The following is a 13,060-nucleotide window of genomic DNA, read 5'->3' on the forward strand; positions in this document are numbered from 1 at the left end:
TAGTAATAGCGGGCTGGGCCGAACTAGATTGGGCTAGGTAATGTTAGACCCTAGCTCTGAATTAAAGGGTGGAAATTTTTTTAGTACAGGAACCAATACTTCGTGTTAATCTGTGTATTGTAATTCGTAGCTCAAATTTCCAACTTTGCTATTCAGTCTCTTATTAGTTCTTCGTTCTTCTCCCTCTCTGACCACTGTAAATCCAAGCTCTTCAACCTCTCACAAACCCTAAATCCTAAACCCATTTAGTAGGTTTTTGCCTTTTAATTCAAGCTCTTCGTAGCCATGGATGACGAAAACTCTGGTCCATTTCGTCGCACATCAAGCCGAACGCGTAAGGTCGCTTCGAAAATGGTTGCCGCGCTTGCTAGCAGCGATAATCGAACGCAGGTTTGATCTTTAATCCACCCAATTTGCTTTAGTTTTTTTTATTTTTTATATCAATTAACAGCATTAGAATCGATTTCTATTTCTTTATTTTGGATTGATTTTGTAGCGAATCTGTTGTTTTAGGCAGCCCTAGCTCGTCTTGAAGCATTGGAAAATGACAATGCTGCAACAGAAGCGATAGAAATCAACGATGATGATGAAGCTTCTCTTGATGATGATGATGATCAAGGTCTTCTTCTTCTTCTTTAAGTTTGGATTTGAATCATAGTTAATTTCAAGGCTGTTTTACCAAAATGTTCACTTTAAATTACTGTTTCAGGAATTATATTTTTTTTACCAAACAGGAAAAGCAAAAAAGCTAAGTTAAATTACAAAAATACCCTTCTCAAAACGTGTAAACACTTAGGGGTATTTTAGTAATTTAATAAATATCTTTTCCTTTCCAACTTAGGTGATCATTCTAAATGTTGAAATGTGTTATATTGTTGCATCTACTTTGGATAGTGAGATTAGTTGAATAGTTGACTCTAAACAAGAATCAAGATGCCAAAGTACCTCCAAATGGATTGAATGATGAAAAAAAAAAGTTTGATCCAATGGGTGTAAATTTCCAATAGGGATGTTTTTTATTTCTAGTTTTCTGTTTCAAGCTTAGACTAAACATATATCATTCCAGGGGGAGAGGGGGTCAAAAAGAGAGTACCACATAGCACTTTGGGAAAGGGGAAGTCCCCAGGGTAGTGAAAATTATTTGGCTAGTTATTCAAATGTGGTCACGAAATTTTTGGACTTTAGGAGGGGGAGTAGATGAAATGAGTTGCGAGTTACTATGGACCCAGATTGTTCCTTAAAGTAAAAAATGTAGTATTTACATGGTAACTTTTGAGGCATTTTCACTTGTATTGTTATTCTTAACTGAATTTGAATTTTGAGATGAAGTTAGGGACTGGTTATCTGTTTTAGCATCTTTGGGAAAACCAAGTTCAATTTAAAGAATTGATTCTAGAGGATTGTTTTGTGTTTCATAGATTTTTCTAGGATGCTAGAGAATTCAAACTTGCTTTCACTCTTAAACAGTACTTTGGAATTCAACTTCCCATAAATCCCAGATGTAAACCATAGTTGGCCTTATATGACATGGACATAGTGTAGACTGAATACTTAAATTTAAAAAAGAAGTGTTAGTGCAATAAACTTTAGCTTTGTTAACCTTCTCAACAAACTTTTATATTGAATTGAGTCTAGGTAAGTTATCATGCATTCCTTGAATGCCTAAATGGTTCAGTTCATGTTGGTACTTATCTCTTCGTTTATCAATGATTTATACCTTTGATTGGTGGAAACTAGCTTTACGGGGGTAGTCACTTTATGTTCTCCTTCTAGTACGCTTATAATAGGCCCCTGTTTTGTATTATAAATGTGACGAAATTGTAGAAATTATTGCAAATCTTAAATTGAATCCCACTTGATCATCTAAAAGTGACACCATAGAAATCCTTGCCATTGATCGAAATATATCACAGACAAACAATGGTACCAAATTAAGAGGATAAATTATAATATCAGCTGTTCATCAATCAAAGCTTTTCAGGATCTTAATCATGTTTAAGTTTGTATATGCGTGCCCTGTGGGATTAGTCGGTTGCTCTAATAGGCTCAGATACGCAAGTTATTCAAAAAAAATTGAGGTATATTAAATATAAAGGTTTGAGCAAAAAAGAAAAAAATTGATTATCTCCCATGTTTATATTCCCAATGATCTTCCTAGAAAATGAACTTGACATCAACTCATAGCTTTTCGTGATTAAAGCTCAACTTCCTTCTTGATGATATTGAAGTTCGTCGTAAATATGTAACTCATAAAAAGTATTTGAGCATTCTTTATTAACAAATATATACAATATGTTAAAATTACAATAAATTCCATTAATATTTACCTAACTAAAGGAAAAAAATAGTGTTTGCTGGAGGTAGTTGTATGTTCATACTTATTGGAAAACTCCATCTCAACATGAATGGATGGCTATACAATTTTTTTTTCTTTAAATAGATATAAGTTGAATGGAAATTTACACATTACACAAATGAATTTTTGCTTTTAAGCAATTACTTGGATAGACTCGAAATCGATTTTTTGCCAAAAAAAAATAAAAAAACCATTGTGTATGAATTCTCTAAAACAACTGTGGCTCACCCGAAATAGAAGACAATTGCATAATATTATTATGGAATTTGAAATATGATTCATAAACCATAACAAGAACAATGATTATAGTTTGTTAGATAATTGCTTGATTAAAAAACTGATCAAAACTCAAGTTAGACGTGTTCCGATTTGTACTTGAACTACCTATATAACTAAAAAAGACTAGATTATAACATTACATAACTAAGTCTAAATTAGCAAAACTCTCATTAGATACTTATTAAAATGCATTGTGTATTAAGATGCCAAAAAATCATGTATAATTTTTGAAACGGTCAGTCATACCTGAGCATATTAACTCAAAATATAAGATGCATTAAGATGAACAATTTGATTAGCGGGGGGCATGTTGTTCGATAATGTCAATTCCCTAATTCAAAGTGGAAATTTTTTTATGATAACTTCGATGAACAATTTATTCAATATTCTCACCCTCAATAAATGCAAGTGCCAGCTAGCTTAGTTGGTAAAGTCTTTGGGTGATAATACCATAGACCTGGGTTCAAATCTCGTTAACACCGAGTTACTGAACTCATTAAAAACGGGCTTACTGATCAAAAAAATAAAAAATAAATAAGTTTGTTATTGTTTTTTTTCCTACCGTTAAGAATACACAGAAATGAGTCTTGAGTTAATCATAACATTGAAAATAAAGTAGCTAATGAGTGTTGGGCATAGTGGATAAGGCCTCCCTCCAAAAAGGGTGAAGTATTGAAGCCCCTCGTTGGCCACCCACAAGGATCTATCCCAGCTTACCTAGTATGTGTGGCTTGCGGGGTATTGCATGTACTCAGGGGATTGGGGCTAGATATGGTGCTCTAAGAGGCCAATTGCTCCACCACTACTAGTCGGGCCTATGAGTTCAAACTTCAAACACTACTGTCATTAAAATCATTGTAACTAAAGTTGAATGATGGTTTTCTTCTTTTACACGTTGAGCCACTATGAGTCTTTTCCAACGTCAACTCGAGTATGTTAGAAGTGAGATACTGGAATTATTTTCAACCCACTTTCATGAGCTTTTGTGTTTCTTTTACGATAGCTTGTACTTATTATAAGAGATTTTCCAACTCATGTGTGACTATCAAATGAACATCTTCTATAATTACACAATAATCACAATACCAACTTTATGACTAAGTTGGTTATAGCAATGACAGATTTGCCTTACATACAATTTGAATTTGATTCTTGTCTTCATCTTTACAAGTTTAGTATTAGCATCCTTTGTTCACCTCTTTAGAATGTATTGCATTGAAAGCTCATGAATAATTCCATGATAAAATATTACTATGATTTGGCGACATAGAATTCTAACGAATTCAAACTTTTTGTAGTTACACACAATTTGATAAATAAAGAAATTGATTATAATTAGGCTTTTTTTGCATGTTTTCCTTGGGTAACTTCATATTTATAGATTGTCCCATCTGTATCGTTTTTTCGATTTTACACAAAAGGTGTTTTTTGCACTCAACTAAAAATATTTCAAATACAACTAATGTGTATTTTTCTTTGTTCACTTCAACATCATTGTGGGCATGTACAAATTTGAAGATGTTTGAGTTGATTCAAAACAAAAGTCTTTCTCTGCTTCATTTTGATATCGAGATGCAAGTGATTTTTCATAACGTTGAGAAACTTTCGATGAATGAATATTTTATTTTAATAATATTTAGAAATTTATTTGTACTTTCACTACACTAAATTGTAGTCATTTCCACACAAAAGGTGTCATGCCCATACACCAACACCTATTTCTCACATACCTTAAAATAGACTAGCCGACCGCTTATTTTCAATCATGTCATAATTATGTAAAATATTGTCCCATGCTGATCAGAATTCATCTTCAATCAGACAACCATATATACACAATTGTTGAAAGCATTTTGAGAACATGAAATTTTATATAAATGTGAGATGTTTTGCAAGATTTTGAAATATATGCCATAAGCAATTCGATAGATGCATTTTTGTCACCATAATTGAGATAGCCTTGACCATTATCGCACGTTGATCTGTAATAATTGTCTACTCTAGACATTGCTTTCAGTCATTTCTCAAACAATTTGATGGTTTCATCCCACAAACAACGCACCACCAGAAAAGATATTTGTTTATGATGATTAATACTAACAAATGATAGACCAACCTATTTGTTCAATATGCACATCCCAAATTTTCAACCAATTTTCATCATTAGCCATTATTGATTAGAACAAAGTAGGATTCTATTATTGCTTCATTGTTAAATATTGTAATATTGATCATGCATCTCCTTTTCCAAGTTCCTTTTTATGCTTGTTACAAAGAAAAATTTATAATCTACTTTTGTAATGCCAATAGTTCCATTCCTTCCAATTGTTGTCTCTTGAATTGAAGTCATCAATAGGTGGAATCCCTAATTGATAAAAACACACAGATGATGGGATTACGTTCAAAGTTATTTTTAGCAACAAACCATTCATTTTCCTTATTATGTTTAATATATATAGTGTTTTACAAACAGTTCTTAATTGACGATGTTCATTTGTCATATTTTGATAATAATTATCCTTTCTTTAAAAAAACAAACAAAAATTTGTTTGCACAACGTACCATTTACTCTTGTGTGGCAAGGTATCTTTTTTGGCAGTACATTATTGTTAGATGAAACACGAAATCATTTCTATAGTTGTTTGAGACACGATTGGGTGTAATGTGATGGGGACGTCAAATCTTAAAGAGTAGACTTTAGTTTTTATTTAGATTTTTGTTTTAGGGCTTTATTTTCATATTTTTTGAGCTTATTTTGATGTTTTATTGGCTCATGGTCTTAGTATAATATTTATGGGCAATTTATTAACTTTAGTTTATCTTTTTATTTAATTTTATTAGGATTTGAAAATTAGGAGAGAGAAAATTACGAAAATTAGTTTATTTATTTGGAATTTTAATTTGACTAGGACTCTTAAATTTATTTTCTTTATATAAATTGTATTAGGGTTTCTTTAAAGAATGAACAATGATGAATAAAATTGAGATTGAAGCATTGATATTCTCATTGATGGTGCGGTGTGAGGCCATTTTGGAGTGAGTCCAAGGTAATGCTTGTTTTCTTTATCGATTTCTCAATCGAGGAGAATATATATATTCTCAACATCTTTCTCACGTTCTCTATTAAATTTTTGTTTTGAACCTCTAAAACATCCATAAACCCTAACCTAATCTCAAATCCTTAATCATTATTGTTATTGGTATGTATAGGATGTGTGAGGGTAAACTGATCTTTTGCAATTCCACATGTCCCACTTAGTGCCCTAATTCTCTTATATAAATATAAGAGAAGGGACTCATAGAATAAGTTTTTCTATTGAGTCTCTCTCAATGCTCCTCTTCTAAATCTCTATTTCTCTTCTTACCAATAACATGGTATCAGAGTAAGGTTTTGATCTTGAAGTTTGAGAATCTACTCTTCTCTTCCTATTTCTCTTTCTTCTTCTTTGATTTATTTGATATTAAAATCCTAGGCTTCTGATTACAACTTACGGCTTTAATCTTCTAGTTGGTAAATACTCGCAGTATGTGAGTATGTTTGAAGTTGGTGTTTTGTAGTTTGGTGGTACTAGTGGTTTGGTGGTGTGTATAGCAGCCCTTTACTACTGATTTGTCATATTTTGATAATAATTATCCTTTCTTTAAAAAAACAAACAAAAATTTGTTTGCACAACGTACCATTTACTCTTGTGTGGCAAGGTATCTTTTTTGGCAGTACATTATTGTTAGATGAAACACGAAATCATTTCTATAGTTGTTTGAGACACGATTGGGTGTAATGTGATGGGGACATCAAATCTTAAAGAGTAGACTTTAGTTTTTATTTAGATTTTTGTTTTAGGGCTTTATTTTCATATTTTTTGAGCTTATTTTGATGTTTTATTGGCTCATGGTCTTAGTATAATATTTATGGGCAATTTATTAACTTTAGTTTATCTTTTTATTTAATTTTATTAGGATTTGAAAATTAGGAGAGAGAAAATTACGAAAATTAGTTTATTTATTTGGAATTTTAATTTGACTAGGACTCTTAAATTTATTTTCTTTATATAAATTGTATTAGGGTTTCTTTAAAGAATGAACAATGATGAATAAAATTGAGATTGAAGCATTGATATTCTCATTGATGGTGCGGTGTGAGGCCATTTTGGAGTGAGTCCAAGGTAATGCTTGTTTTCTTTATCGATTTCTCAATCGAGGAGAATATATATATTCTCAACATCTTTCTCACGTTCTCTATTAAATTTTTGTTTTGAACCTCTAAAACATCCATAAACCCTAACCTAATCTCAAATCCTTAATCATTATTGTTATTGGTATGTATAGGATGTGTGAGGGTAAACTGATCTTTTGCAATTCCACACGTCCCACTTAGTGCCCTAATTCTCTTATATAAATATAAGAGAAGGGACTCATAGAATAAGTTTTTCTATTGAGTCTCTCTCAATGCTCCTCTTCTAAATCTCTATTTCTCTTCTTACCAATAACATGGTATCAGAGTAAGGTTTTGATCTTGAAGTTTGAGAATCTACTCTTCTCTTCCTATTTCTCTTTCTTCTTCTTTGATTTATTTGATATTAAAATCCTAGGCTTCTGATTACAACTTACGGCTTTAATCTTCTAGTTGGTAAATACTCGCAGTATGTGAGTATGTTTGAAGTTGGTGTTTTGTAGTTTGGTGGTACTAGTGGTTTGGTGGTGTGTATAGCAGCCCTTTACTACTGATTTGTCATATTTTGATAATAATTATCCTTTCTTTAAAAAAACAAACAAAAATTTGTTTGCACAACGTACCATTTACTCTTGTGTGGCAAGGTATCTTTTTTGGCAGTACATTATTGTTAGATGAAACACGAAATCATTTCTATAGTTGTTTGAGACACGATTGGGTGTAATGTGATGGGGACATCAAATCTTAAAGAGTAGACTTTAGTTTTTATTTAGATTTTTGTTTTAGGGCTTTATTTTCATATTTTTTGAGCTTATTTTGATGTTTTATTGGCTCATGGTCTTAGTATAATATTTATGGGCAATTTATTAACTTTAGTTTATCTTTTTATTTAGGTTTATTAGGGTTTGAAAATTAGGAGAGAGAAAATTACGAAAATTAGTTTATTTATTTGGAATTTTAATTTGATTAGGACTTTTAAATTTATTTTCTTTATATAAATTGTATTAGGGTTTCTTTAAAGAATGAACAATGATGAATAAAATTGAGATTGAAGCATTGATATTCTCATTGATGGTGTGGTGTGAGGCCATTTTGGAGTGAGTCCAAGGTAATGCTTGTTTTCTTTATCGATTTCTCAATCGAGGAGAATATATATATTCTCAACATCTTTCTCACGTTCTCTATTAAATTTTTGTTTTGAACCTCTAAAACATCCATAAACCCTAACCTAATCTCAAATCCTTAATCATTACTGTTATTGGTATGTATAGGATGTGTGAGGGTAAACTGATCTTTTGCAATTCCACACGTCCCACTTAGTGCCCTAATTCTCTTATATAAATATAAGAGAAGGGACTCATAGAATAAGTTTTTCTATTGAGTCTCTCTCAATGCTCCTCTTCTAAATCTCTCTTTCTCTTCTAACCAATAACATGGTATCAGAGTAAGGTTTTGATCTTGAAGTTTGAGAATCTACTCTTCTCTTCCTATTTCTCTTTCTTTTTCTTTGATTTATTTGATATTAAAATCCTAGGCTTCTGATTACAACTTACGGCTTTAATCTTCTAGTTGGTAAATACTCGCAGTATGTGAGTATGTTTGAAGTTGGTGTTTTGTAGTTTGGTGGTACTAGTGGCTTGGTGGTGTGTATATCAACCCTTTACTACTGATTTGGCTGTACTACGTCTATAGTGGGAAGAGATGGATGTTGTTCGTTTTCTTTCTGGTTTGAAATCTGAGTATAATTATGTTAAATCTTAGATTTTGACCAGTAAAGAGTTTGCCTTCACTTACTAAAGTTTTTTCTCGTCTTTGGAGCTTCTATTGGTGGTTCTGGTGCTACATCATTGGTGTCTGAATCTGATCAATCAACATTGACTATTTTTGGAAGTATAGATCGTGGTCGTGGTCGTAGTATTAGCCATGGTGGTGATCGTAGGTATCGTGGTAACCATGATGGAGGCCGTGGAAGGAATCGTGATTCTAGTGGGGGTCGTGGTGCACGTCGGAAGTGTACCCATTGTGGACTTGATGGTCACTCTGGATTTCTGTTGAGATTTACATGATCAACCCATAAATTGGGCTAATCAGGCTATTTCTAGTGACATTAATGGTGGTGGTTCTGTTGATCTTCCTCATCAGGTGGCTTCCCATTTAGATATGGTTACTATCTCTTGTGATTAGTATTCCAAGTTACTTTATCCTCCTCAGCTTGGTGTCTTGTCCTCCAACACTACGACTCTAGCTCACTCAGGTATATCCTGTCTTACTTCATCTTCATCCTCTTGGGTTATTGATTCAGGGTTGTCAAATTACATGACTGAGTCATCAGTTGTGCTTTCATCCATTCAACATTTGACTGAGTCATCAGTTGTGCTTTCATCCATTCAACATTCTTCCTCTTCATCTCAGTTTATCACTTTTGTTGATGGTACTATTTCTAGGTTTTTTGGTATTGGAACTGTCGTTACCTATTCTATTCTTTCCTTATCTTCTATACTATGTGTCCCTAAATTTCCTTTCAGTTTAATGTCCATCAATAAGTTTAACTTAATCTCTTCATTGTTCTGTGACGTTTTACCGCTCATATTGTGTTTTTCAATATCTAAAGACGAAGAGGACGATTGGTGGGGGATATGAATCTGGAGGTCTCTACTATTTGGATGGTGGTGGAGGTTCGCCTGCTTTTTATGCCACAATCACCAATAATGGCATTTTCGACTTGGTAATGGTCATCCTTCACTCCGCTATTTAAAAAAGATGATTCCCACTTTGAGTCATATTTCTGTTTTAGATTGTGAGTCATGTTAGTTAGCTAAACATCATCGTGTTTTTTATCCATATAGGTTTGTTATTTAGAGTATCGAGTCAGTTTAATATAGTTCATTATGATATTTGGGGTTCTTATAAGATTGTTTTCTGTTGTAGGTTTTGCTATTTTGTTACTTTTGTAGATAATTTTTCAAGAATGACATGGCTTTATTTAATGAAAGATCATTCTAAGTTATTTTTTATTGTTAAATTGTTTCATCCTGAAATTCAAACTCAGTTTGGTATGCAAATCAAGTTGTTTCGTAGTGATAATGCTAAAGAATATGATTATGGACCTTTGAATGACTATCTTTCATCATTTGGTATTATTCATCAAACTTCTTGTACACGCACCCTCTAATAAAATGGTATTGTTAAACGTAAAAATCAGCACCTTTTTGAAGTTGCACATTCTCTGATGTTTCAGGTGCAAGTTCTCAAACCTTATTGGGGGGGTGTGATTCTTGCAACATGTTATTTGATTAATCATATGCTTATGTCTCTTTTTGATGGTCAGTCTTCCCATTCTGTTTTGTTTCCTTCAAATCCTTTATTTTCCTTACATCCACGAACATTTAGTTGTGTCTCGTTTGTTAATCAATCGTCTCCTGACTTTGATAAGTTTGATCCATATTCGGTGAAGTGTGTATTTCTGGGTTACTCTTGTACCTAGAAAGGTTATCGTTACTATTTCTAATCGTGTATAGGATGCTTTGTCTCATTCAGGTTGGAGACAGGCTATGGAGGTTGAGATGGATGCTCTTCATCACAATAGTATTTGGGAGTTAGTGTCCTTACCTACTGGTATGCGCACTATTGATTGTCGTTGGGTGTATGTGGTGAAGTATTTCCTTGATGAGTTTGTTGAGCGGTTGAAAGCCCGCCTTGTGGCCAAAGGCTATACTCAGACTTATGGTATGGACTACTCAAAAACTTTTTCTTTTGTGGCAAAAATGATTTCTGTTCGTATTGTCATCTCCCTTATTGCCCACTTTCAGTGGCCCTTATGTCAGTTGGATGATAAGAATGCATTTTTGAATGGTGATTTGAAGGAGGACATATACAAGGAGCAACCTCCTGGTTTTGTTGCTCAGGGGGAGTCTGACATGGTGTGTAAGTTGAAAAAGGTCATTTATGGCCTAAAACAGTCTCCATGAACTTGGTTTGGGAGATTCGGTGAGGTAGTAGTTCAATTTGGGTTGAAACAGTGTCAGACAAATCATTCTGTGTTTGTTCGCTTCAGTTCTTCAGGGACTATCATTCTAGTAGTTTACATTGATGATATAGTCATCACGGTGATGACACTAATGAAATAGAGGAGCTAAAAATCTTCCTTGAGACACAGTTTCAGACAAAATATCTTGGCAAGTTGTGTTATTTCTTAAGGATAGAAGTTGCGAGATCTAAGAAAGGTATTAACCTAGCTTAAATAAAATATGTTCTTGATTTGTTTGATGAGACAGGTATGTTGGGAAGTAAACCTTTGGACACCCCAGTGGACTCTAATTCAAAGTTGATAGTTGTTAAATAAGTAATTAGGGTTATTTTAGTCTTTTCCCTTTTCTGTTTATCTTATGTAATTCTTATAGCCTAATTAGGGCTAATTAATCAACAACTTAATATTCTCTCTGTTTTTGAACTTGGTATCAGAGCCTGCGACTGAATCGAACTCGAACTCTACTGAATCGAACTCGAACTCCTTCTTCTTCCTCTACAAACACAATCGACTCATTCTTCCTTGAAAACAAAATCCTATATTGCCCCTACGGGGGTTATTTGTTGCTGAAAACCCCATGCGATAGGGATTCAACTAGATTCAAAGCCTGCGATCAGGCTATACTCACAACAACGATGCTGTTTGAGTCGTTTGACACCTCTGATGGCTGTAGTGAAGTCGTGCGACGCCTCTAGTGGCTGTAGTGCAGTCGTGCGAAGCCGTTGGTGTCTGTAGTGAGTCGTGCGACGCTGTTGGCAGCTGTATTGAGGTCGTGCGACGCCTCTGGTGACGGTATTGAAGTCGTGTGATGCCTTTGGTGGCTGTGTTGAGGTCGTGCGACGCCTCTGGTGACGGTATTGAAGTCGTGTGATGCCTTTGGTGGCTGTGTTGAGGTCGTGCGACACCTATCGTAGCAGCCTGGACTTTTGAAACACAGCAAGTTACTGTTCTGACCTGTACGACTCATCAGTTGGCTGTGTTTGTAATTGTTTGACTCACGTAGTGGTTATAAGAAGGTGCCGGCAGTGTTTCGAACACCTACGAAGTTTTTTCGATCACATTAGAGTGCTGTTTGAGGCTTCTCTCCCACTTATCTTGGTCATTGATTACCTATACTTACGAGTGCTGCGATCACCTATCCTAGGGAGTTGTGCTTTCATCTTCTTGAACTCTCTTCAAACCAAAGTATTTGGATTATTTGATGGCCTCTGAGTCATCCTCTTCCTCGATTATTGGTACTAGTAATGGGTCGAGTGGTTTTCCATCTCATTCAACCGACTTTCCTGGGATTCAAATCACTACCGTGAAATTAGATGGTCCGAACTATCTTCTGTGGGCACGATCGGTTGAAATGTTCATTGGTGGAAAAGGGAAGATCGGTTATCTCACAGGGGCGGACAAACAACCTACACAGACCGACAGTTCTTACTCCCAGTGGTTTGCTAATGATTCTATGGTCCGTTCTTGGCTGGTTTCATCGATGCAACCACACAGTGCAGCCGGTTTTATGTTCACCTCGACAGCAAAGCAGATATGGGATTCCGCAAAAAGTATTTACTCGCAACGTCAAAATAATGTTCGAATTTTTAACCTAGAGCGTGAGATTTCTCGACTCTCACAGGGTGACTCTTCTGTTACTACTTATATATCACAACTACGTGCTCGGTGGGAAGAGTTGACATTCTATTCTTCGTATTACTCCTGGAAGGACCCGCTTGATGAGACATTATATGCGTCAATTCTGGACAAGAATCGGGTTTTTCAATTTCTGGCTGGTCTCCGGGAGGAGTTTGAGTATGCGAGAGTACATTTATTGGGAATGGATCCTTTTCCTTCCCTACAGACTGCGTATTCCTATGTCTTGGCTGATGAGAGTCGTCGTGCAGCTGTCATACCCCTTTCTTCGGGAGATCACTCCGCTATGCTTGCTCGTCTACCTTCTTCACAGTCCCCCAGTGGGTCTCTGCCTACTCGTCAGCGACATAAGTGTGATCATTGTGGAAAGTTGGGTCATGTGAAGGCTCGCTGTTATGCACTTCATGGTCGTCCTAATCAGCATCGTCAACAGTCTCAACGGTTTTCAGCTCATGTAGTTTCTCAGCAAACGAATGATTTAGCACCTCCTTCCGCTACTACCTCTTCGTCGGATTCGGTATCTCTGTCCCAAGCCGAGCTTGACAAGTTCAGAAAATTCTTCAATCAGATAGAAACCTTGTCTCAGCCAGTT

The 13,060-nt window shown here is 34.8% G+C and overlaps 1 protein-coding gene across 5 annotated transcripts in view; it reads left to right on the forward strand.

Moving 5' to 3' along the window:
* Positions 1-13,060, forward strand: part of SEF (HIT-type Zinc finger family protein) — a 26,786-nt gene continuing 13,726 nt past the window's right edge. For 2 of the 5 annotated variants that reach the window (XM_086423715.1, XM_086423716.1), the window contains exons 1-3: positions 3-390; positions 514-619; positions 10,344-10,532. In XM_086423715.1, coding sequence (XP_086279841.1) covers positions 286-390; positions 514-619; positions 10,344-10,532 — 400 coding nt within the window. In that variant the 5' untranslated portion in view covers positions 3-285. Of the gene's footprint in view, positions 391-513; positions 620-10,044; positions 10,130-10,343; positions 10,533-13,060 lie in introns of all 5 variants that reach the window. The other 3 variants (XM_086423717.1, XM_086423714.1, XM_086423718.1) reach the window with 3 other exon arrangements.

This window comes from Akebia trifoliata, chromosome 14, assembly GCF_017979445.1.
Source record: "Akebia trifoliata isolate Shusen 1 chromosome 14, ASM1797944v1, whole genome shotgun sequence".
NCBI classification, from domain to species: Eukaryota; Viridiplantae; Streptophyta; class Magnoliopsida; order Ranunculales; family Lardizabalaceae; genus Akebia; species Akebia trifoliata.